We start from the raw sequence: 22,038 nt of genomic DNA, 5'->3' as shown, positions 1-22,038 counted from the left end.
AACGAGTTTGATCTCGACGAAACATTTATTATACAATTACAACAACAGCAGAATAATCACTGCGCGAGTTGTAATTGTTTATTGCTGTGGCAGTATTCGAAAAATAATCCAAGGCAATTTACCGTAGATAGAATAGATAGTAATCGCGGTCATACGCGTGAAAATGTGATGTTGACCTGTCTTGAGTGTAATCGACGCAGAGGTGCTGCTGCAGTTATTTAAGTGATCGAGGTGGTAATTGTGTATCCGCGGGGATCACCTGAAGTTGCTCGCGTGTGAACCCACGCTGAGGAGCAGTCGAATCTAATCTGTAGATTGCGTTTCTCCCAGTTGATCTGGTTATGCTAGATATCTTATGTGTTGTAACGCTCCATATAGGATCAGTTGCCCTTTTTTTCCTCCTTCGAGTTCGCCGGGTTCGTATAAATACCTAACGGTGACATTACCCAGCAACGGGGACGCTAGCGTCGTTGGCTGCGTTGAAACACGTTCACTGACGCGGGGTATATATTTTTTTGTGATTGCATTTACAGGTCTCATGTTTGTTGTTCTGGTAATTTCATTATTCAGTGCGGCTATCACGTTTGGCAGTCTTGCAACCCATTCACGAGATCTCGTATCGTAAATGAATTCCCTCGCGTACTGGTATCCGAATAATCTCTCAGCGAGTGTTCTATTAAATCGCTCAACAATTGCCTGATCCCGATGAATTTCAGTATGTCCTCGTCGTATGGTAACGTTATGCTGCTTTGTCAGTGATGACACCGCGCCCTGAAATTCCTTGCCAGGATCAACTTGTAATAATCGTGGCCAGTTTAGAGGTCCTCGTTGATAAATTCGCGAAAACGCAGAGGCGACTTCGGACGCTGTTTTAGTCGCTAACGGTTCTGCTTCTTTGTATCTACTGGCAACATCAACTACTGTTAGCGCGTATTTGTATATTTTTCTACGGACAGTATCATGAGGCAGGAATAGTATGTCAGCCTGATGAACTTCATTGGGGGTACTAACATCAAAATGTGCAAAGTTGATTTGTCGAGGTGGTGGTAAGTAGATTTGCCATATTGCTTGTTTTGACAGCCATTTTTTGGCAACCTCGCGTGTTACTGATGCCGCGTTGGCGAGTTTATTAATTGCTGAGTTACCTCTCCAGTATCCGATTGGGGAATAATAAATCGCTTGCATTTTTATTTAATTATCCAGCGCCTAATGCTAATTTAGATTTCATCGCTGATCTTACTAACCAATTAGCGAGTGACTCCTTAAATGATTTATTTTTTATGGCGCTTAGTGCATGAATTAATTTCACATCCGCGATATGCCTGTCTTGTAGATCTTTACTTCGATAAGCAACATCATGCATGTGACACGCTGCGTCGATAGCGTTTATCGGATACTCTCCCGGTTTTGGTTTAGACTGTTCATCAAGTCTGATATCTAGTCGTGTCCCTGGACCGCAGTAATTGTATCCTGGGAGATGCTTTTCTCCGGGATATTTAGCCCAAGGGGTACCTGGAAGTCGTCCGAGGGTTGCTGCGATGTCACCTCCGCTGACTTTGTCAGGCTTTTTTTTTGAAATCTAAATTTTTTTGTGCCACATTGTGCACACTTACCAGAAAGTGCTTGTCTGTTATTTTTTGTTGTAATGGTTGTTATGTCGTTTGTAGGGGTTCATGCCTTACACTTCACACAATATAGATCCATAATTATTATTCCTTATATACAAATGGAGATCACTGATTTTTCTGCGACGCGAAGGAAAGAACCAGTCAAGCATAATTCAGTGCTACCAAACTCTATTAGGATGATCATCATAGGACCGTCAGGATCAGGTAAAACACAGCTGTTGCTGAACATGATAATGAAGTGGATGAAATGGGACAAACTATACTTGATAGCTCCGTCTGTGGATGATCAACGTTGTTATGATGTTATAAAAGATTTTAATGAGAGTGCAAAAGCGCTGAGTGAAGACGGCGAGGATGTTGTTGAATTTATAACTGATATTGAAGAAGCTCCGTCCGTGGAAGACCTTAACGGGGAAATAAATAACCTAGTAGTGTATGATGATGTGATGCTGGACAAGCAAAAAAATCCTGCAAGAATATTTTCACGAGGTCGTCATAAAAACACTGATGTGATTTATGTTACTCAGCGTTATACACAAATTCCAAAAGTAATCAGGGATAACTGTAATCTTCTTGCGGTGTTTAATGGAGTTGATGTTCACACGCTGAGAAATATTCATCAAACCTGGTGTAGCGGCGATATGGATATTAATAAGTTTAAGAATTTCTTTAGTCGCGCTCAAAGAAACCAGCACGGATTTGTGACAATAAATTTACACGACCCGCGGACACGATACCGCGTCGGCCTTGATACACTATTTGCGACATAAAAATGTTTTCTTAGGAATCGAAGATTCCCATGGAAACTCATTTCGTAGAGCAGCAGAGGGGGCGCAAACTACACCTGATTTTTCGATGATACCTCACCGTGGAAATTATGTCGGATACGAGTCGGATTTATTGAAGTAACTCGCGTTATATCAGCGGAAATACAAAGCATTTCTGGAAATGCGAAGCATTTCTCAAGGACATTTTTTTTGTCTCGTTTTCTGAATAAAAGTGTTATTTCGACGAAATAACGCTTCTATCGAATAGTTTCCGTGGGGGGGGCTTATTGTGCAAAAAGCTTTTGGTCTGTCCGCCCCCTCTGCTGCTTGCTCCAGTGCCCCTGTCTTAATAACATCAGTACCATCACTGCCCGTTACATAATGCTCCAGTGCCCCTGTCTTAATAACATCATTACCATCACTGCCCATTACATAATGTTCCACTGCCCCTGTCTTAATAACATCAGTACCATCACTGCCCATTACATAATGCTCCAGTGCCCCTGTCTTAATAACATCATTACCATCACTGCCCATTACATAATAATCCACCTCCCTGTGTTAATGACATCTTTATGCTCACTGCCCATTACATAATAATCCCTGCTTAAGTTCTCTTAACAATCAATTTAAGGATTCTATGAAATAGGGTTGATCTCAGATTGCTACTACATATGTATAACCTTAACTCTTTTGTTTTGAAATGATTGGTGCTGGAATACCCATGGAATATTATGACTTGTGCCATGTTGTCTGAAAGGACACGTCCAAAGTATTCCAAAGGGAATAATTTTGTTTCTTTTATTTGAATCAACATTATGAACAGTTGCAGATATTGTGTGCACATAAGAAATTGACAAGTTTACAGAAGGGTAAATAAATACAATAAATAGCAAGAGTCCTTCAAAGAGACTGTTGCTCTACCAGGGGAACAGAATTTCCAAGAATTCAAGGTAAGGCCATTTCATCCTTTTAACTGTCAAGTGTTGAAACCATCTTCAGCAATAACAAAATCTTCAAATTAGCTGCCTTGGTGCACATACTGGATATCTGCTTGGTACCATTTTCAATAAGGACAAAGTAGACCACTTTAGAAATTGTCTGGTGGCAACCCCATGTCATAATGATCATCCATTCAGGGGGAGTGATGACAACAAGAATTTTTGACAGTCTTCATTGCAGCCATACTGGATGTAAGACTGGCACCATTTTTTATTTAGGACCAACTAGGTATCAAAACAAGTCTACTGGTGAAAACCCCACAGAGAAAAGAAAACACTATTTTCAAGATATGGCTTTCCATTTAGGAGTGGCAACAACAAGATTTTCAAAATGAAAGTTGTTGCAGTCATAACAGACACCACACTGACAATATTTTCACTTATGACCAAGTGGGCATCATGAAAAGTCCTTTAGTGAAAACCCAATGATGGTATGACCATCCATGCAGGAGGAGTAGCTTTATAAAGATTTTCAAGATAGCTACCATGTTGATGAATATAGATCTATACCGTTTTCATTCAGGACAATCTAGACGTCATAAGAAATCTTTTTGTAAAAGCCCCATGCTGATAAGACCATCCATTCTGGAGGAGTAGCAATAACAATATTTTCATGGAATTCAAGACAGAGCTAAAAATTAATTTTAATTAATTCTGCAAAAATCTTGTTGTGAAAATGCTACCTTATAAAATTTTTAACACAAGATATGTGTAGATACTGCTTAGATTACCTGGTTTTTACCAGGAACATTTTTCAAGACCTCTGTTTAAAAAATAAATGTGCAGTACTGCCATCGTTAATTTTCAAACACGTATAGAGCACTGATGTAGAATATGCAACTATATTTCCTTCTGTTGATCACAGCAAAGACAGTCTTTACTGATAATATAAATCAATAAATCTACATTTATGAATGGAAATCAAATGTACACTTTATTTCTTTCTCACTTCTCACTCAAACTTGCTAACTTCTTCCTTGTTATATGGAGGGAGAAGTCATGTCTTCCAGTTTTGTGGACCTAGTTTGAGCCTTGGAATTTATTTCCATTTTTCATATCACTGCTATTTCACACTCATAGCGTACATCTATATGCCAACACAACAACTTTTACAGCAGAGTCATATCTTCTATGTTAGTCTGCATAGACAAACATTACTGATACTTCATGTCATATTGAGTTTTTTGAATGTCAATCAATACTGATGAAAACGTCAATGTACCCCGATCTTCTTTGAGCACCTTTATCATTGTCTGACTATTCTGTAAAAGTCCAAATTTTGTGAATTTGAAGGTCCACAGCCAACACCTCAGTCATGCATCTGACAGCAACCTGATGCCATAATCTGTATCAAACATAGTCTAGCAAAATAACGAGGTTGTCATGACGGCAACCTGATGCCATAATCTGTATCAAACATAGTCTGGCAAAATAATGAGATTGTCATGACAGCAACCTGATGCCATAATCTGTATCAAACACAGTCTGACAAAATAATGAGGTTGTCATGACAGCAAGCTGATGCCATAATCTGTATCAAACACAGTCTGGCAAAATAATGAGGTTGTCATGACAGCAACCTGATGCCATAATCTGTATCAAACACAGTCTGGCAAAATAATGAGGTTGTCATGACAGCAACCTGATGCCATAATCTGTATCAAACACAGTCTGGCAAAATAATAAGGTTGTCATGACAGCAACCTGATGCCATAATCTGTATCAAACATAGTCTGGCAAAATAATGAGGTTGTCATGACAGCAACCTGATGCCATAATCTGTATCAAACACAGTCTGGCAAAATAATGAGGTTGTCATGACAGCAACCTGATGCCATAATCTGTATCAAACATAGCCTGGCAAAATAATGAGGTTGTCATGACAGCAACCTGATGCCATAATCTGTATCAAACACAGTCTGGCAAAATAATGAGGTTGTCATTAAAGTGAAGAAATCTATAATCCAGCGAAACCTGTCATCACAGAATACTCATCAGTCAACCAAAAATGGTGTCTGAAGACAGATGGTCTGTCACTAGTGATTACTGCATTGTAAAGCACTTTTAATCTTTCACAACAGACGGTCTTCCAAAACAGTGGTCTATCATGGCAAATTTAACTGTGCTTGTTGCCCTATACACACATAAATCAGAATAAACGGCCTTGAATATGACTCACCTGGTATATCTGAACCGGATTGGATCTTCTCATAGAGTTTTGATTTTGCCTCCAAACTCCTCCTGAAAGGACATCAAAAGAATAGATATAACAGATAACACTTTACAGTGAATTAAAAAAAACCGCTCTCAACAGTATGGTGCAAAGAAAATTATATGATCCTCAGTACAGACAAAAGAAAAGTCATGCTGATACCTACATGGAAGAAAAGAGAAAGACTGCAAACTGATATGCTGCATTTTCTCTGTGATAAAATGGATCTGAAAATGACATGTTTTCATACAATTCTTGGAATATTTGTAGACAATAACTTGCAGTGGACTCATCATATAAATTAAATTTCGAAGAAAATAAACTCTTTCCTTTGGCTGCCAAATAATAAAAAGACCTTAATAAAATTACATTAAGGAGTTACTTTTACAAAAGTTACATTTAATCACATCTTGAATACTGTAATAGAATTAGGGGGAACACAACTGCTATAAGTATGAGAAAAATGTAACATTTAACCACATCTTGACTACTGTAATAGAATTTGGGGGAACACAACTGCTACAAGCATGAGAAATATGTAACATTTAACCACATCTTGACTACTGTAATAGAATTTGGGGGAACAGAACTGCTACAAGTATGAGAAATATGTAACATTTAACCACATCTTGAATACTGTAATAGAATTTGGGGGAACACAACTGCTACAAGTATGAGAAATATGTAACATTTAACCACATCTTGAATACTGTAATAGAATTTGGGGGAACACAACTGCTACAAGCATGAGAAAAATGTAACATTTAACCACATCTTGACTACTGTAATAGAATTTGGGGGAACAAAACTGCTACAAGTATGAGAAAAATGTAACATTTAACCACATCTTGACTACTGTAATAGAATTTGGGGGAACACAACTGCTACAAGTATGAGAAATATGTAACATTTAACCACATCTTGAATACTGTAATAGAATTTGGGGGAACACAACTGCTACAAGCATGAGAAAAATGTAACATTTAACCACATCTTGACTACTGTAATAGAATTTGGGGGAACACAACTGCTACAAGCATGAGAAATATGTAACATTTAACCACATCTTGAATACTGTAATAGAATTTGGGGGAACACAACTGCTACAAGCATGAGAAAAATGTAACATTTAACCACATCTTGACTACTGTAATAGAATTTGGGGGAACACAACTGCTACAAGTATGAGAAAAATGTCCAGACTCCAGGAATAGGGCAAGTAAAATAATTCTTATTCAGCAAAAGGAAAATATTTAAAACTGCAATGCTTATATTCAAAGTATTACCAATACATGAAATAATGTTTTTAGAAAGGCCAAAATAATGTACAAGGTGTTTACAAAATCTGCCCCCACTTGCTTTAACACCATTTTCCAGGAGAGTGAATCTAATAATAACTCCAAATCTTTGATCATCGAAAGGGCACAATTTCAAAGTGCCCAAGACAAAAAAAGACCTATTCAAAAATGGCTTTCAATTTTTAGGTGCACTTGTTTGGAATAACATTCCACATGATACTAAATCAGCTCCAAACATTTCTCCCTTCCATGATAGGTGTATTATATGCATGAAATCATAAAAATTGGTGTACTTATTGAAGTTCATGTTATATGACCCACTTCCTGTGCTTCATTTTCATTTCTTCAGCAATGTGGCATTTAAGTGAAAATAGTTGTTTATATACTCTGTGTGTGTGTGTGTGTGTGTATGTGGATATGTGTATGTGTTTGTGTGCATGTGTGTGTGTATGTGTATGTGTGTATTTAGTACATAAATGGAACCTTACTTTTTCATAATAACAATTTTCTTGTTAACAATTTTTTCACATCCTTCCCAGAGCTATTATGGTGGTTTTGTCACATGACAAGAGCTGTTATGCTTGTCAAACGTCAAAATTCTTATGCATGCATGGTATATATGCATGGTATTACTGAAAACGTGCTTGCATGTAGGTATTACTGACAACTTGCATCCACACAGTCTTAATGTAGCGATGAAGATTAGACTTGGGTCTTGGATCTTTCTCCTGTCTCTCAGTGATTTCTTCTTCCCTTCTCATAATTAGGATGTTACAGGTGTTGTATCTTGCATGATAGTTTTTGTTTTAGTTACATTTACATCCCATGCAAGAAGCCAATAATTTTGTTAATCACCTGCAGCATTGTCATAGATGGAAATTTTCATTCGTTAAAAACTTTGAGATTAGTAAAATCAATACAATGCGTCTCATGCTGGGTTCACATACAGAACTGATATTATAAGGTTGGTAGCACAAGATGTCTGATTTTATTTTATGATTGGCAGACAGTGACAGAGAATTAATTCATTTAAAGTATAAAACAATAGACTAAGAGACTCAAGTGGGGCTGATACTGCTCATATGTTAGCTGACATATGCAAGCTTGTGAATACAAATTCAGAGTGTCATATATATATACTAACAAACACTTTTAGCTTCCAATTCCAATATACACAACATTATCAGAAGATGCACATTTCTCTGTGTAATGCGTCCCTGCATATAGTTCATTTTCCCCTTTTAATATTGTTGCTCAGCCATGGCTGATCTGCTGAGTAGCTGATAGCTAGACTTGGGTCAAGGACACTGACACAAATAGCTGATGGCTAGACTTGGGTCAAGGACACTGATACAAATAGCTGATGGCTAGACTTGGGTCAAGGACACTGATACAAATAGCTGATAGCTAGACTTGGGTCAAGGACACTGATACAAATAGCTGATGGCTAGACTTGGGTAAACTCACATGCATCCATGGACTAATAAACAGTTAATCATTCTTGGATGTGACAACTTCAAAGAAACAAATGTCCTGTTGAATGTGTACACTTATACCTGTGATTGTTTGGCATATAAACAATGCCATTTATTGTTTTAATGGTGTTTAAGCTGGTGATGATGTGTATATAAATAATGAAAGTAATCAAAGCTTTCTCTTAGTTTGAGTGCAACAATACTGTAAAATCAATAATAATAATAATAATAATAATAATAATAATAATAATATAATAACATCAGTATTTGTGATTTAGACTAGGACACTGAAGTAGCAGTAGACACTTTTTTGAGTAACAGAAAAGTATAATGACTAGTAAAAATAAGTAAAAACAAATGTTTTTGTTCTTTGTGAAATGGACTTGCAATGAAAATGACATTAATAATAATAAAAGGCAAACAAGATGAAAGTGCAAATCATTGCAAAGTGCAAACAGAAGAAAGTAAGGGCATAAATGAAGACAACAAAGAGAACTCAAATGCAGAATGTACATTTACCGCTGACTGCATCTCAACTATCGCGAAGGATACTGATACAAATAGCTGCAGAACAATGAATGAGACAACCCAGTGACCTGATTGGAATCATATGGTACAAAGTGGAGTAATATGGTTGAAAAGCAAAATCACTTCAACTGAAATGGAAATACCAATTTGCTGCTACCAGCCTTTAACTTGGATCATTTAACTGTTGTGCAAGGTTGTCGTGCCACAGAGAAATACAATGCTGCTCAGAAAACTCGAGGGTTGTCGTGCTATTGAGAAATACAATGCTGCTCAGAAAACTTGAGGATTGTTGTGCTACAGAGAAATACAATGCTGCTCAGAAAACTTGAGAAATTATAGTGAAAAATTATGATGGCAAAGCAGCACAGTTCTGTACAATGAAACAGTCAATAATAAGAATAATGGTGTACTTGAAGATAACCAGAATACCATACATACATTAGTCAAGTCAAGGAAATGGAAAAAGTAAAGAAACTAACTCATTTGAAAAACTACTCTGCAGCTGGATGAGAGCAGCATGACAATTACTCAAAAATAATTTTTTTGATCACATGAGGCTTAGAATTTAATCCACATATGTAATTAAATTATGTGCATGTACATTTTCGTTTCCTTTCTATCCTTTTGAAAGTGAGAAACTGGTGAATTTCACCAGGAGCTCTCAGAAATAGACTGGGGACTTCAGTTGCATGAATGAGGACTCCTTATTCTGAAACTGTGTTAAGAGCCCTGACATTCTTGGCATAAAAAGGACAAATCGATTTCCACAACCAACATTTTCCCATGGTGACTAGGTCATGATTCATGACTTAGAGGCTGTTCATATCCAAACCCTTGAAGCATATGCACTTACTTCACAATATAAGTGGAATTATTCTGTGTAGTAGGCATGGATTACTGTGGCTATCATTATTACCCATGGGGACCCCACCCCTGGAGTCATAGCTTAAAAACCAATGAGATCCCTTGAAATGGTCAGAAATAGTACAGTATTCACATGCAAGAGTTGACAAACAGATGGGCAACAGATGATGGAAGACACAAGATGTGCAAAACCCATGGCCAGGTGAGTTGAACAAAATTATTTTGTGAAATAAAATCGATTTAAATTTCACTTTTGATAATGGCAAAAATATAGCACACTATTATATCATCAAAACAACACAATCCTTCAGTCTCTAAGAAATGATACAGTATCTAAAAACTAGTAAACTGGCTGTTTGTTACAAAAATTATTACCTTACAATAACAAAATTAATTTTTAAATTTATTCTAAATAAGTTCAAGTTAAAATCTTGATACAATTGGACTGGCAAAAAAAAACAGTCACTCATTACTAGAATGAAATATTATCTTACTTTCTCAAAAACAGTTTGGTATATATCTCTGCCTCTCATTCATATATGGTTGGAACCTGAGCCCTATTTGAGGCAAAGTCACATATGGTTGGGTATTTGGGGCAAAGTCACATATGGTTCGGTATTTGGGGCAAAGTCACATAAGGAGTTCAGAACCCATAAACAGGAAAATGGATTCAAGCCTCTAGATCAGTAAATGTAACAAACATACATTTTTTCTGGGAGAAGGGAGTGCAAAAAGGGCTGTATTGAAATTGTTCAATTTTTATATAATTTGACATGGAAAGCTGGTTCTTAAAAAAGCCAAAACTGATTTCAAGGGAAGTAGTACAAGAATGCAGACATTTTAAAAGAGGATTTTCACCCCATGTAATTCATCATTTTGTCAACTTGCAATAAATTAAAAGTATGTAATTTTGACACAATTTACTGAAAAAAGATTTAAAAGAATACATATCTGGAATGAACATTCCTACTGACAGGGCTTAAACTAAATATAAAACAAGTCAAGGTTGGCAAAAATGGATGTTTTGGCCCAACTTAGAACATTTAGAGCTATCTTGATAGATGTTTCAATCAAGAATCATCGTCTATATTGCCCATTTCTCCAACATATTTAAATATCTGATTTTCAAATGAAACATTGATTAAAAATAGAAGAAAAACAAACTATTTTTGTGCATTCAACACCATATTATGTAAAACATCCATTTTAAACAAGTGTTATATTTCATTGTGATACCTATTAACAGCCTCAATAGAAGTCAAAAATCAAACCTCATTTCAAAACAATAAGTAAAAAAGAAGAAACCTCAATTTTATGGCAAAACTTTTGTTGTCACAATTCCTGCATTTTTCTTTCTTTCAAATAATCGATCATTTTGATAGAAATACAAAATTTTTGTTGATATACAAGTCCTCATTAAATGTATTCTTTCTTTCATATAATTGATCATCCTGATAGAAATACAGAATACTTGTTGATAAACAAGTCCTCATTAAATGTATTCTTTCTTTCAAATAATCAATCATCCTGACAGAAATACAGAATTTTTGTTGATATACAAGTCCTCATTAAATGTATTCTTTCTTTCAAATAATCAATCATCCTGATAGAAATACAGAATTTTTGTTGATATACAAGTCCTCATTAAATGTATTCTTTCTTTCATATAATCGATCATTTTGATAGAAATACAGAATACTTGTTGACATACAAGTCCTCATTAAATGTATTCTTTCTTTCATATAATTGATCATTTTGATAGAAATACAGAATTCTTGTTGATATAAAAGTCCTCATTAAATGTATTCTTTCTTTCATATAATCGATCATTTTGATAGAAATACAGAATACTTGTTGACATACAAGTCCTCATTAAATGTATTCTTTCTTTCATATAATCGATCATTTTGATAGAAATACAGAATACTTGTTGACATACAAGTCCTCATTAAATGTATTCTTTCTTTCATATAATCGATCATTTTGATAGAAATACAGAATACTTGTTGATATACAAGTCCTCATTAAATGTATTCTCAAACTTACTTAGATTTTTCAAAAACATTTTCTTCCTCTGCTTTTTCCTCAATATCTCTCTGGGCTCTTTCTAACACACCTGCATTCTTCTTGTTCCATATGCTTGGCTTCTATGATTAGATCATTAAGATTATAAATAACTTTGATACCCATAAATATATGTATATATTTAATTAACAATTATTTTATCAAAGAAATTATGTATAAATTCGCTTCAAAAACATGCATACTACATACTGTCAGTTGCAAAATATATAACTTTCTAGAAATGTTCAAAATGTAATTATTAACATTGTTTGACATCTGTATTTGATCTGACAGAGTTTAAACCATGATACTGTACTAGATCTGTGACATAGTTTACACCATGATACTGTACTAGATCTGTGACATAGTTTACACCATGATACTGTACTGGGTCTGTGACATAGTTTACACCATAATACTGTAGAGGATCTGTGAGATAGTTTAAAACATAATACTGTACTGGATCTGGAATAGTTTACACCATGATATTGTACTGGATCTGACACAGTTTACATTATGATACTGTACTGGATCTATGATACAGTTTACATCATGATACTGTACTGGATCTGGCATAGTTTACATCATGAAACTGTACTGGATCTATGACATAGTTTACATCATGATACTATACTGGATCTGTGACACAGTTTATACCATGATACTGTACTGGATCTGGCATAGTTTACATCATGATACTGTACTGGATCTGTGACACAGTTTACATCATGATACTGTACTGGATCTGGTATAGTTTACATCATGATACTGTACTGGATCTGTGACACAGTTTACACCATGATACTGTACTGGATCTGGCATAGTTTACACCATGATACTGAACTGGATCTGACATAGTTTACATTGTGGTACTGTATTGGATCTATGATATATTTTGCATTATGATACTGTGTTGGATTGGACATGATACTGCACTGGATCGGGCATGGTCTACACCATGATACTGTATTGGACTGAACATAGTTTACACTGGTACAGTGTGTGCATGTGTGTGTAATTTGGATTTTTAATGTAGGTTTAAAATAAATTGAGTCAAATCGCTAAGATGTCTGCAGTGTGACAGTTTATAGTATTATCTAGCACTGGGGCAAATGCCGCAGATATGTAGCATCATGTCCCACCCAGTCATATTATCCTGACACCAGGCTGACCAGTCCTAACACTAACCTCTTAATGCTGAGCACCTAGCGAGGAAGCTGCTAGTACCATTTTTATAAGTCCTTGGTATGACTCTGCCAGGGTTTAAACCCATGACCTCCCATATCCGAGGCATATGCTCTAACCATTAGACCAGCGGAATGGTCACACCATGGTACATCTGACATAGCTTTACAGCATGATACTGTGTGTGTGTGTGTGTGTGTGTGTGAGATTTTGATATTTTTACGTAGATTTAAAAAAATTAAGTCGAATCACTCAGATGTCTGCAGTGCAACAGTTTATAGTGATGTCCAGCAATGAGGCATCATGCCACAGACATGTAGCATATCCTTCCACCCAGTCATATTATCCTGACACCAGGCCGACCAGTCCTAACAACAATCTCTTAATGCTGAGCATCTAGTGAGGCAGCTGCAACCATTTTTATAAGCCTTTGGTATGACTTGGCTGGGGTTTGAACACGTGACTCCATGCATCCAAGGTGGATGCTCTAACTGATAAGTCACCAGAGCAGTTTCATCATGATACTGTATTGGATCTGTGATATAGTTTACACAATGATACTGTATTGGATCTGTGACATAGTTTACACCATGATACTGTATTGGATCTGAGATATAGTTTACACCATGATACTGTATTGGATCTGTGATATAGTTTACACAACGATACTGTACTGGATCTGTGATATAGTTTACACCATGATACTGTATTAGATCTATGATATAGTTTACACCATGATACTGTATTGGATCTGTGATATAGTTTACACCATGATAATGTATTAGATCTATGATATAGTTTACACCATGATACTGTATTGGATCTGTGATATAGTTTACACAGTGATACTGTATTGGATATGTGATATAGTTTACACCATGATACTGTATTGGATCTGTGATATAGTTTACACCATGATACTGTATTAGATCTGTGATATAGTTTACACCATGATACTGTATTAGATCTATGATATAGTTTACACCATGATACTGTATTGGATCTGTATCTAGTTTACACAATGATACTGTATTGGATCCGTGATATAGTTTACACCATGATACTGTATTGGATCTGTGATATAGTTTACAGCATGATACTGTATTGGATTTGTGATATAGTTTACAGCATGATACTGTCTTTATTTAGACATAGTTTACAGCATGATACTGTATTGGATCTGTGATATAGTTTACACAATGATACTGTATTGGATCTGTGATATAGTTTACAGCATGATACTGTCTTTGTTTAAACATAGTTTACACAATGATACTGTATTGGATCTGTGATATAGTTTACAGCATGATACTGTCTTTATTTAGACATAGTTTACACAATGATACTGTATTGGATCTGTGATATAGGTTACACAATGATACTGTATTGGATCTGTGATATAGTTTACAGCATGATACTGATCAGCAGCAAAAGAATTTTTAAAAAAATTCAATAAATGTTCACGACACCACTATCAAAGTTCTACTAACAGCACTATAAAAGAAGTCTACCTGCTAATTACTAAACTGATGCAAACTAGAGCATGTCTTACCCTAAAAGTCTACCTGCTAATTACTAAACTGATGTAAACTAGAGCATGTCTTACCCTAAAAGTCTACCTGCTAATTACTAAACTTATGTAAACTAGAGCATGTCTTACCCTAAAAGTCTACCTGCTAATTACAGACATGATTTTGGTATTCCACAAACAAAGCTGAAAATCTGAAAGGGTGGTTTGGGGGTCCTCCCACAATGGGGTCTTGAGGGGCAGCACTACCGATTTTACAATCATAAAAAACTGTTCCTGGTGCAACTTATGATCATAATTTATAACAAAATAATCATTTGAAAAACTAACAAACTTACCAAAAAATTTCAACTTGACTTGAATAATTTCACAATATTTACTGTCACATGAATTTTTTCTCCAATACTATTGGTGCTTAAGTTATTTCATGTGCATGTCAGTGTTCACATCATAATTAAGTCACAATAATTTCTCAGTTTTGTAGCAAATATATTATACTTCTCTCTTTTTTATAACAAATCTGTGAAATAAACACCCAAGTACATCAACTATATACAAATAATCCCATACATTCACTTGTCTTTTTCTCCAATGGACACAACCTGTTGATATGCCAGTAGAGCTCTTTTTGCAGCTTTGGCAAAGATTTCTTTAGCCTTCCTTTCTGACTGACTTTTTTGGCTCAATGTGCAATCGTTTCTTTTCCTTCTCAAAGACAGCCTTTTTCCTTTCAAGCTGGTGCTTGTATTGGCAACATGCAGTGCGCATATTCTGACAGACAGCTGCATCTGTTCTCTCATGCAAGAAATCTTTCTTCTTACAGTAATTAACTGCACTTTTTCCAGATGCCTTCTGGGCTTCATTTTTTCCATATGCAGCTTCTTCTGTAGGTACTGTTCCAAACTCTTCCAACCGCGATTATCGTAGAGCCTCAAGGGTTCGTTACAAAGAAAATCTTGGAGTATCCATCCATGAATCAAGGGATGGTGGTTCTAACCTGTAACAATATAACACATTTTTACAGGTTAGAACCCCCATCCCTTGATTCATGGACGGATACTCCAAATTTTCTTTGTAACAAACCCATGTGGTTGTTGTTGTTGTAGGGTTTAACGCCATTTTTCAGCACACGATAGGCTATACATGGCGACCAGTATTAATGGTGGAGGAAGAACCCGGGAAATCCCCGGAAAGAACCACCGACCCTCGAGAAGCTACTGGCAAGCTTTCTCACATAACCACATTGGCCGCCCATGTGGTAGAGCAGAGGTCACAAAATGCCAGTCCTCTAGCATTCAGTTTCCTTATAAACTGACCAACTAAATTTCCATTGACTTTTCGCTCCAGCCATTCCCATTACCTTATGTTTTTTAAACCTTTATCTAAACTTCTCGTGTCATGGTCTCTCTCAACAACTCAGGACACCATTGTTTGCAAGCATGCTTCTTTTTTTTGCCATCAGTTTCCATTACATGAAGATTCATTGGATGAATTTAAACTTTTGACCAATCAGAATACTCTTTACGAGAGTCATGGGCTAACTAATATATGAAACGAATACATTACAAGGGTCATTGCAGAATGGGACCGAACAGACCGTTTTAAAAAAACGGATCGGAGATGATAACAAAAACGGACTATATCAAGAAAAATTGGATTCAAGAAAGGTGAAAAGCGGAATTCTGCTTTAAAATGGAGAAAAATCATGTCTGTAATTACTAAACTAATGTAAACTGGAGCATGTCTTACCCTAAAAGCCTACCCGCTAATTACTAAATTGATGTAAACTAGAGCATGTCTATCCCTAAAAGTATACCTGCTAATTACTAAACTGATGTAAACTAGAGCATGTCTGATCCTAAAAGTCTACCTGCTAATTACTAAATTGATGTAAACTTGATCAGATCTTGCATAAAAAAGTATTCCCGCAAATGACTAATGTAAACTGCATACCTTTTCAGAAGAGGAAAGTTTCCCTTTAACATATGAAGAATTCTGACTCTGGAGCTTCTGTCTCTTAAACTCTTCTTGCTTTCTGTATAGCTCAGCTTTGAGGTCAATTAACTAGGAACAAATGATGCACATCAATTAACTGTAAATTCATTCTTCTAATACATACATTTTCAGTACATGCAAACAAACAAAAATACCTGACAATACTGTTGTAACTGCTTGTACCTAGTCAGGTAATTTGTCTCCAGATACCAACAAAAGTTATTTTATTTATTTATTTACTTTTCTGATTTATTTATTTATTTACTTTTGTGCATTTTTTAGAGCACTGCAGTGTACAAGTTCATATTTACATATCTTCCATTCTGTGAACCTTGAGTGTTTAGAAGATCAAGTAAAACTAACCAAGGTTATGGACTCAAATGCTGCAAACTCAATTGATAAATTGCTTTAAAACATGTGACCATGTGACCTTAACCCCAATGCCAATAGACTGAAGAGTGTGTGGCAAAATGAATAGTCTAGCTTGATTCATCCCAGGAATGGACAGAATTAATCATGTGAGTCAGTAAATATAAGCAAATAAAAACTTTCACCAAAAACCTTAATACAATTTCCATGACTGCCCCTTCACCCCGTTATCAAATGGGTGATGAAGAGAGTCACAAAATAAATTGCCTTTGCAGTGTAATCATTCATCCAAAATATGAACAGAATCCATCAAGAGACTTAGGGAAGAAAAGCAAATTAAAAACTGTAACAAAAAACTTTTAAAAAAATTGAACCAAAGGTCAAAATGCAAATCAGCATCTGAAAGAATTATTTGCCTTCACTTCCAAATGAGTCATCACAGGTATGAAAAATAAAACAAATTTTTTGAAATATATGCAGAAAAACCACTTTAACCAAAACCTTCAGACAAAAGGGCTAGTGAGTGTCGTGCACTTTACAAACATTAAAAAGTCCAAATGTGTCAAGAACAAGATAAAGGAACATTTGCCAGGACTGACCAGTTGCTGTTCATTCAAATGTGAAAAATCCTGTATCTTTATTATAACAGGAGACCAAGTAAATGAAAAACATATGCTACCCATATACCTCCAAATAGACACTATATTAAAATTAAATCACAATGGAACCTTTAAAAATAAATTTAATAATTTGGCCTGTATAATCTTTCAAAACACATTTCACTCAGTAAGGGCTCAATTATCTCATAACAAGAGTGCATGTGTATCCTGATAAAGTCATGAGATGAAAAGCAGCCAATCACTCAGAGAGAATTTACTGTGGTTGCGAGTATTATCTCCAAACTCAACCAACCATGGACAAGGATATAATACAACAATCCCATTGGCAAAAATAAAACTCTGCAGAAATTGTTTTGTACCAGTCTGGATCCAGCCATCACAACACATAAAAGAAACATAGAAACCATTGTGGACTCAAAAAACTTGAAAAAGTCACCTCTCTCTTCTGGTGAAGGCAAATCTGAGAACGTTGATAAATTTGTATCAAAATACCAAAATGATGATGATGAAATAATAATAATAATAATAATGCTTGCTGCAAACACTGTTGTATACAATTATTTCTGTATTATTTGACTAAATGGAGAACAGCTTTTTTTATTAACATAAAGCTTGTAATTAATAATACAAATTGTTACATGCATTTTTTTTATTCAACACTTATGATCTTAAAACAGTTTCAAAACAGAAAGAAGTGTTGATATAGGCTGCAAAGTGTGTAAGATATTCCTGAAACTTTGACTATTCCTTCCGATGTCAATTGACATTGGAAAACGCTACACATGACCGTTATTTGGGTAGTAAGACATAGCACTAAAACAAAAACAACATGTGCTATGTCTTACATTGTAGGACTAGCAAAAAATGGTACTCATATTCATAATAAATTGTCACGGGACAAATGTCTGCAGCCATGAATAGTTTTAAGTTTTGAATTTTGGTACAGGTATAATGATGATTCAAAGTGTAAATTAACTTTTAATAAAATTTACATTGTTTACGAATTATTAAAATATTTTTTCTTAAGGGCTCCAAAGCCGACACCGCGAGGATATAAAGTAATGTCCGTATCATTATACAGAATGACTCGAAAAAAGGTTACACAAAGAGCAGAGTCAAATTGTGGCACCAGTTTTATAGTTTGAATAATTTACCTCAATAAAAAATTTTAAGAAAAAGATACAAAACTAACTGAAGATGAATTTAAACTATCTTGCTTTTTCTTATCATCCATGTCATGCCGTATCAATCATTCCGAAAACAAGAAGCAATATATGCCGACTGCAGACAAATTATTAACATCATTAAGACGCAAAATATGAATCTGAGCAGTCTAATTTTAATGAACATCAAAACGACGTTGAATTACTTTGTATGTACGACACCTGCTTAATTGACTCAGAAAGATATATATACATTAATAGTATTATTTCTATATGTTCACAATCATTAAATGATAAATGGTTAATTGATAGATTTAATAATTATTTTAAATTCCCAGCTCGAAATGTCGTTATAGCACTGAAAGATTCATTTGCGATTAACGAGACGGTGCTCAAATGAAAGAGAGGCTTGTTTGCAGTTCACGAACAGGATAGTTTCTTCAACTTTCATAAATCATCATCATTTTGTTTTGTATATTATTGATTGCTTTGCTGACCAGTGCAGTTCCTTTCACAGAAGACACACAAGTCGCATTTTAAACACCCACCAAACGTTGGAGCTTGATCAAGTTAAACTTGGCAAGCTCCTGTGATCTGTCACTGTTGCAGGCTGTGCTCAAGGTATTTTGAAAAATGCATTTTTGAAAAACGCATTTTCAAGAAGTAATATTAATCTTTCTTTTTTTTTGGGGGGGGGGGGAGGGGTATCATGGTCTCATTATTACATATTTATATTTTTCCACCGTAAAACCTTGGATATTACGCCAGAAGCTGTACAAAAGCTTAAATCTAAAAATGTCCTCAAAATTTTCGACTTTCTGGAGATACCAGTTTTCTCCTCAGCAACGGCGAATTTGCAAAAATGTAAAACGTGGAAACATTTCTTACTATACCTTAAACTAAATAAATGTTAATGTATTTATACATTTGTTAAGTAAATAAAAAAATGAAAAACATTTTAAAACGTATTCAAATTATTACTTAAAATAATTTGGGGTAAATCATTTCATTAGAATTCACATCAGTTTGATTTACTCCCAAAACAAAGCATAGTCTGGTCGAATGAGAAAAAATTGTTTCAATGTCCATGTTCCTAAAAACTGAGTAGTAAATTATAGATTTAGACTATACTTAACGACACTTTATCAAGATGGCAAAAGGGTTAAGTCTTATTTGTAACTCTGTAGGCTGGTGCTACCAACCACTAAAATAGCATCCCAGAAGTTGATACCACTTAAGCTAGTGATTGGTTCTTTTAAAATTAAATATCTCGTGATTAAAAATTTATGAAGTTGTTATTTGGTGTACCAATTTTGGTCCAGAAGTTTATATACTTTTGAACTTAAACATATTTTTGAGTCCATAAGAATGACATTACCAACTGGAAATTTTCTTTTCTCTAAGAACTAAAGGAAATCATAACTTAACAATAAATTTAATTGTATTTTACTTTGGAAATGTAAGTTTCTGAGATGGCTTATTCATTTTTCAAGAATGATCTTAAATGATGCATGAGATTAGTTTTGAATAGGAGCCGCATCTGGGATAGAAATGTCCATGGTGCAATCTTTGGTATACCACATAATCAGACATAGCATTTATTTCATGTCAAAACTTGGCATTGGCAGTTTCAAATTAAAAAAAACAGACTTTGCTATTTTCTTCAACGTTTCTTTCATGTGTGCCACCAAATACAAACATGATATACCAAAATTCACTGTTTCCAGTGCATCTTAGCATTTGTGCAGCATTAATCTATTCAGGTACTACTTTGACATGTTGTCTTACATTGTCTCTTCCATCTTGAATCATGGTCTTACATACTTAACTGAAAATTAAATTTCAAGCAAGGCACTACACCTAAAATTTTAAAAAATATGTTAAAAAAGGTTTATTTTAAAAAATGTGTTTAACAAGTATTTGGCTGATTAAGACAATCAAATGTAATTTGAAAATTGTCATCATTCATTTACTTTACTTGAAATGTGTGCTAAAATTATGAGGCCAAATACATAAGATTTGGGGTATATGCTTTGCATAAATACCCATAATTCCATGCAAAACATTATCACATGATCACAGAGTATGGTGCCAAAAAAGAAAGTTTTTGATCTCTAGGTCTAATGTTAATTTCCAAAAGAATATTAGAGTTATCCCCACCTTGCTTGAGCATAACTAACTACCGGTAAATAGCTGGTGATTAATCTAATACCTGCTGGTAAATAATCTAATACCAACATTTTACCCATGTTAAATATGTGCATTAGCTATTTTTTTCTTTGTAATAAATGCAACATACCTTAAAAACATTAGCTGTGGAATATATTCATAAATTAAATAAACTAAAAAAAATGATTCGGTAGGACACAATCATTTTTATGAATCTTACAGTCAGTATGGCTTCCATAGTTGCTAATGGCTAATATGACAATCATATCTCCCAAGAATATTAGAAATTGGCACTCGTTAGTTAAAAAGAAGAAATGGTCTTGAAATTCTTTTCAGACCGTAGAGCATGAGTTCCTTCAAGGGACTCTTGTTTTTCTGCTATTGCAAGTTAACTAGAATCCTTATATATTATAGACATGATGGAAGAATGAACACACCCCCAGTAAGCACCAACATTGTGACACTGACAGGGAGCGCATCTGCTGCCGGGACAACGTTCATAACCATGGACCACCAGCAACAACCAACACAGCAGCATGCAGTATGAACATTTTGAGATTGTTTTTATCTTTTCAGCGTAGCTTATACTAGGCAGAATTATTTCTTTTCCAAGAGGGATTGTTGTTGTTATTATCATCATCCCCGTTGTATTTTTTGTGAGGAATAATACTGCAAGCAAAAATAGGTCAAACTAACTTTCTTTCCCTTTCCTGGGCAAGGATCCTGTGACGGTGGAGTAGACAAAACAGTGATTCATGAAATTCTTGTTGACTAGATTGGCGTCATCTGTTGACTCTTTTTAAGAAACTATTTGAGTTTAGTGTGACATGACATTTTGCAGTTTACCAATTTTATGACATTTTAACCTGTCTTATTTTCACTTGATATTATGTACAGTATGACCCTGCTATAACAAGGTAGTTGGGGTCCATAGAACTGTGTTATAACCAAGACAGTTACCCGAAGAAAATGATGCATTTACCTCAGATATGGCGGGCTGAGGGAGAGGTGATTAAAGCGGGCTCAAAAATATGTGATTTTGATTAAATGAAGACAAGCTAGTCTGAAAAACACTTGTATATTGACAACTTGCATTTGTGTAGTACAATCCATAATCCATTAAGTATTGTACTTGTATATAATAAGTCCATCAATTCGAGTATAGATCACAT

The 22,038-nt window shown here is 35.0% G+C and overlaps 2 protein-coding genes across 3 annotated transcripts in view; one reads left to right on the top strand and one right to left on the bottom strand.

Annotated features, from left to right (window-relative positions):
* The window catches only part of LOC149785957 (coiled-coil domain-containing protein 174-like), a 53,176-nt gene extending 34,313 nt beyond the window's left edge, over window positions 1-18,863 (bottom strand). For both annotated transcript variants that reach the window (XM_089976211.1, XM_089976212.1), the window contains exons 1-4: window positions 18,727-18,863; window positions 16,504-16,614; window positions 11,820-11,920; window positions 5,576-5,637 (exon numbers count right to left, since the gene is read on the bottom strand). In XM_089976211.1, the coding sequence (XP_089832337.1) occupies window positions 5,576-5,637; window positions 11,820-11,920; window positions 16,504-16,614; window positions 18,727-18,768 (316 nt within the window). In that variant the 5' untranslated portion in view covers window positions 18,769-18,863. The remainder of the gene's footprint in view (window positions 1-5,575; window positions 5,638-11,819; window positions 11,921-16,503; window positions 16,615-18,726) is intronic.
* Window positions 18,864-19,084: 221 nt separating this feature from the next.
* The window catches only part of LOC149785955 (transcription initiation factor TFIID subunit 12-like), a 53,028-nt gene continuing 50,074 nt past the window's right edge, over window positions 19,085-22,038 (top strand). Inside the window, exons 1-2 of the mRNA XM_089976210.1 lie at window positions 19,085-19,318; window positions 21,281-21,407. Of these exons, the coding sequence (XP_089832336.1) occupies window positions 21,294-21,407 (114 nt within the window). The 5' untranslated portion in view covers window positions 19,085-19,318; window positions 21,281-21,293. The remainder of the gene's footprint in view (window positions 19,319-21,280; window positions 21,408-22,038) is intronic.

Source organism: Sinohyriopsis cumingii, chromosome 12 (assembly GCF_028554795.1).
Source record: "Sinohyriopsis cumingii isolate HCF-2022 chromosome 12, ASM2855479v2, whole genome shotgun sequence".
NCBI classification, from domain to species: domain Eukaryota; kingdom Metazoa; phylum Mollusca; class Bivalvia; order Unionida; family Unionidae; genus Sinohyriopsis; species Sinohyriopsis cumingii.
Note: the sequence above shows the minus strand (reverse complement) of the source record. Positions and strands in the feature narration are given on the sequence as shown.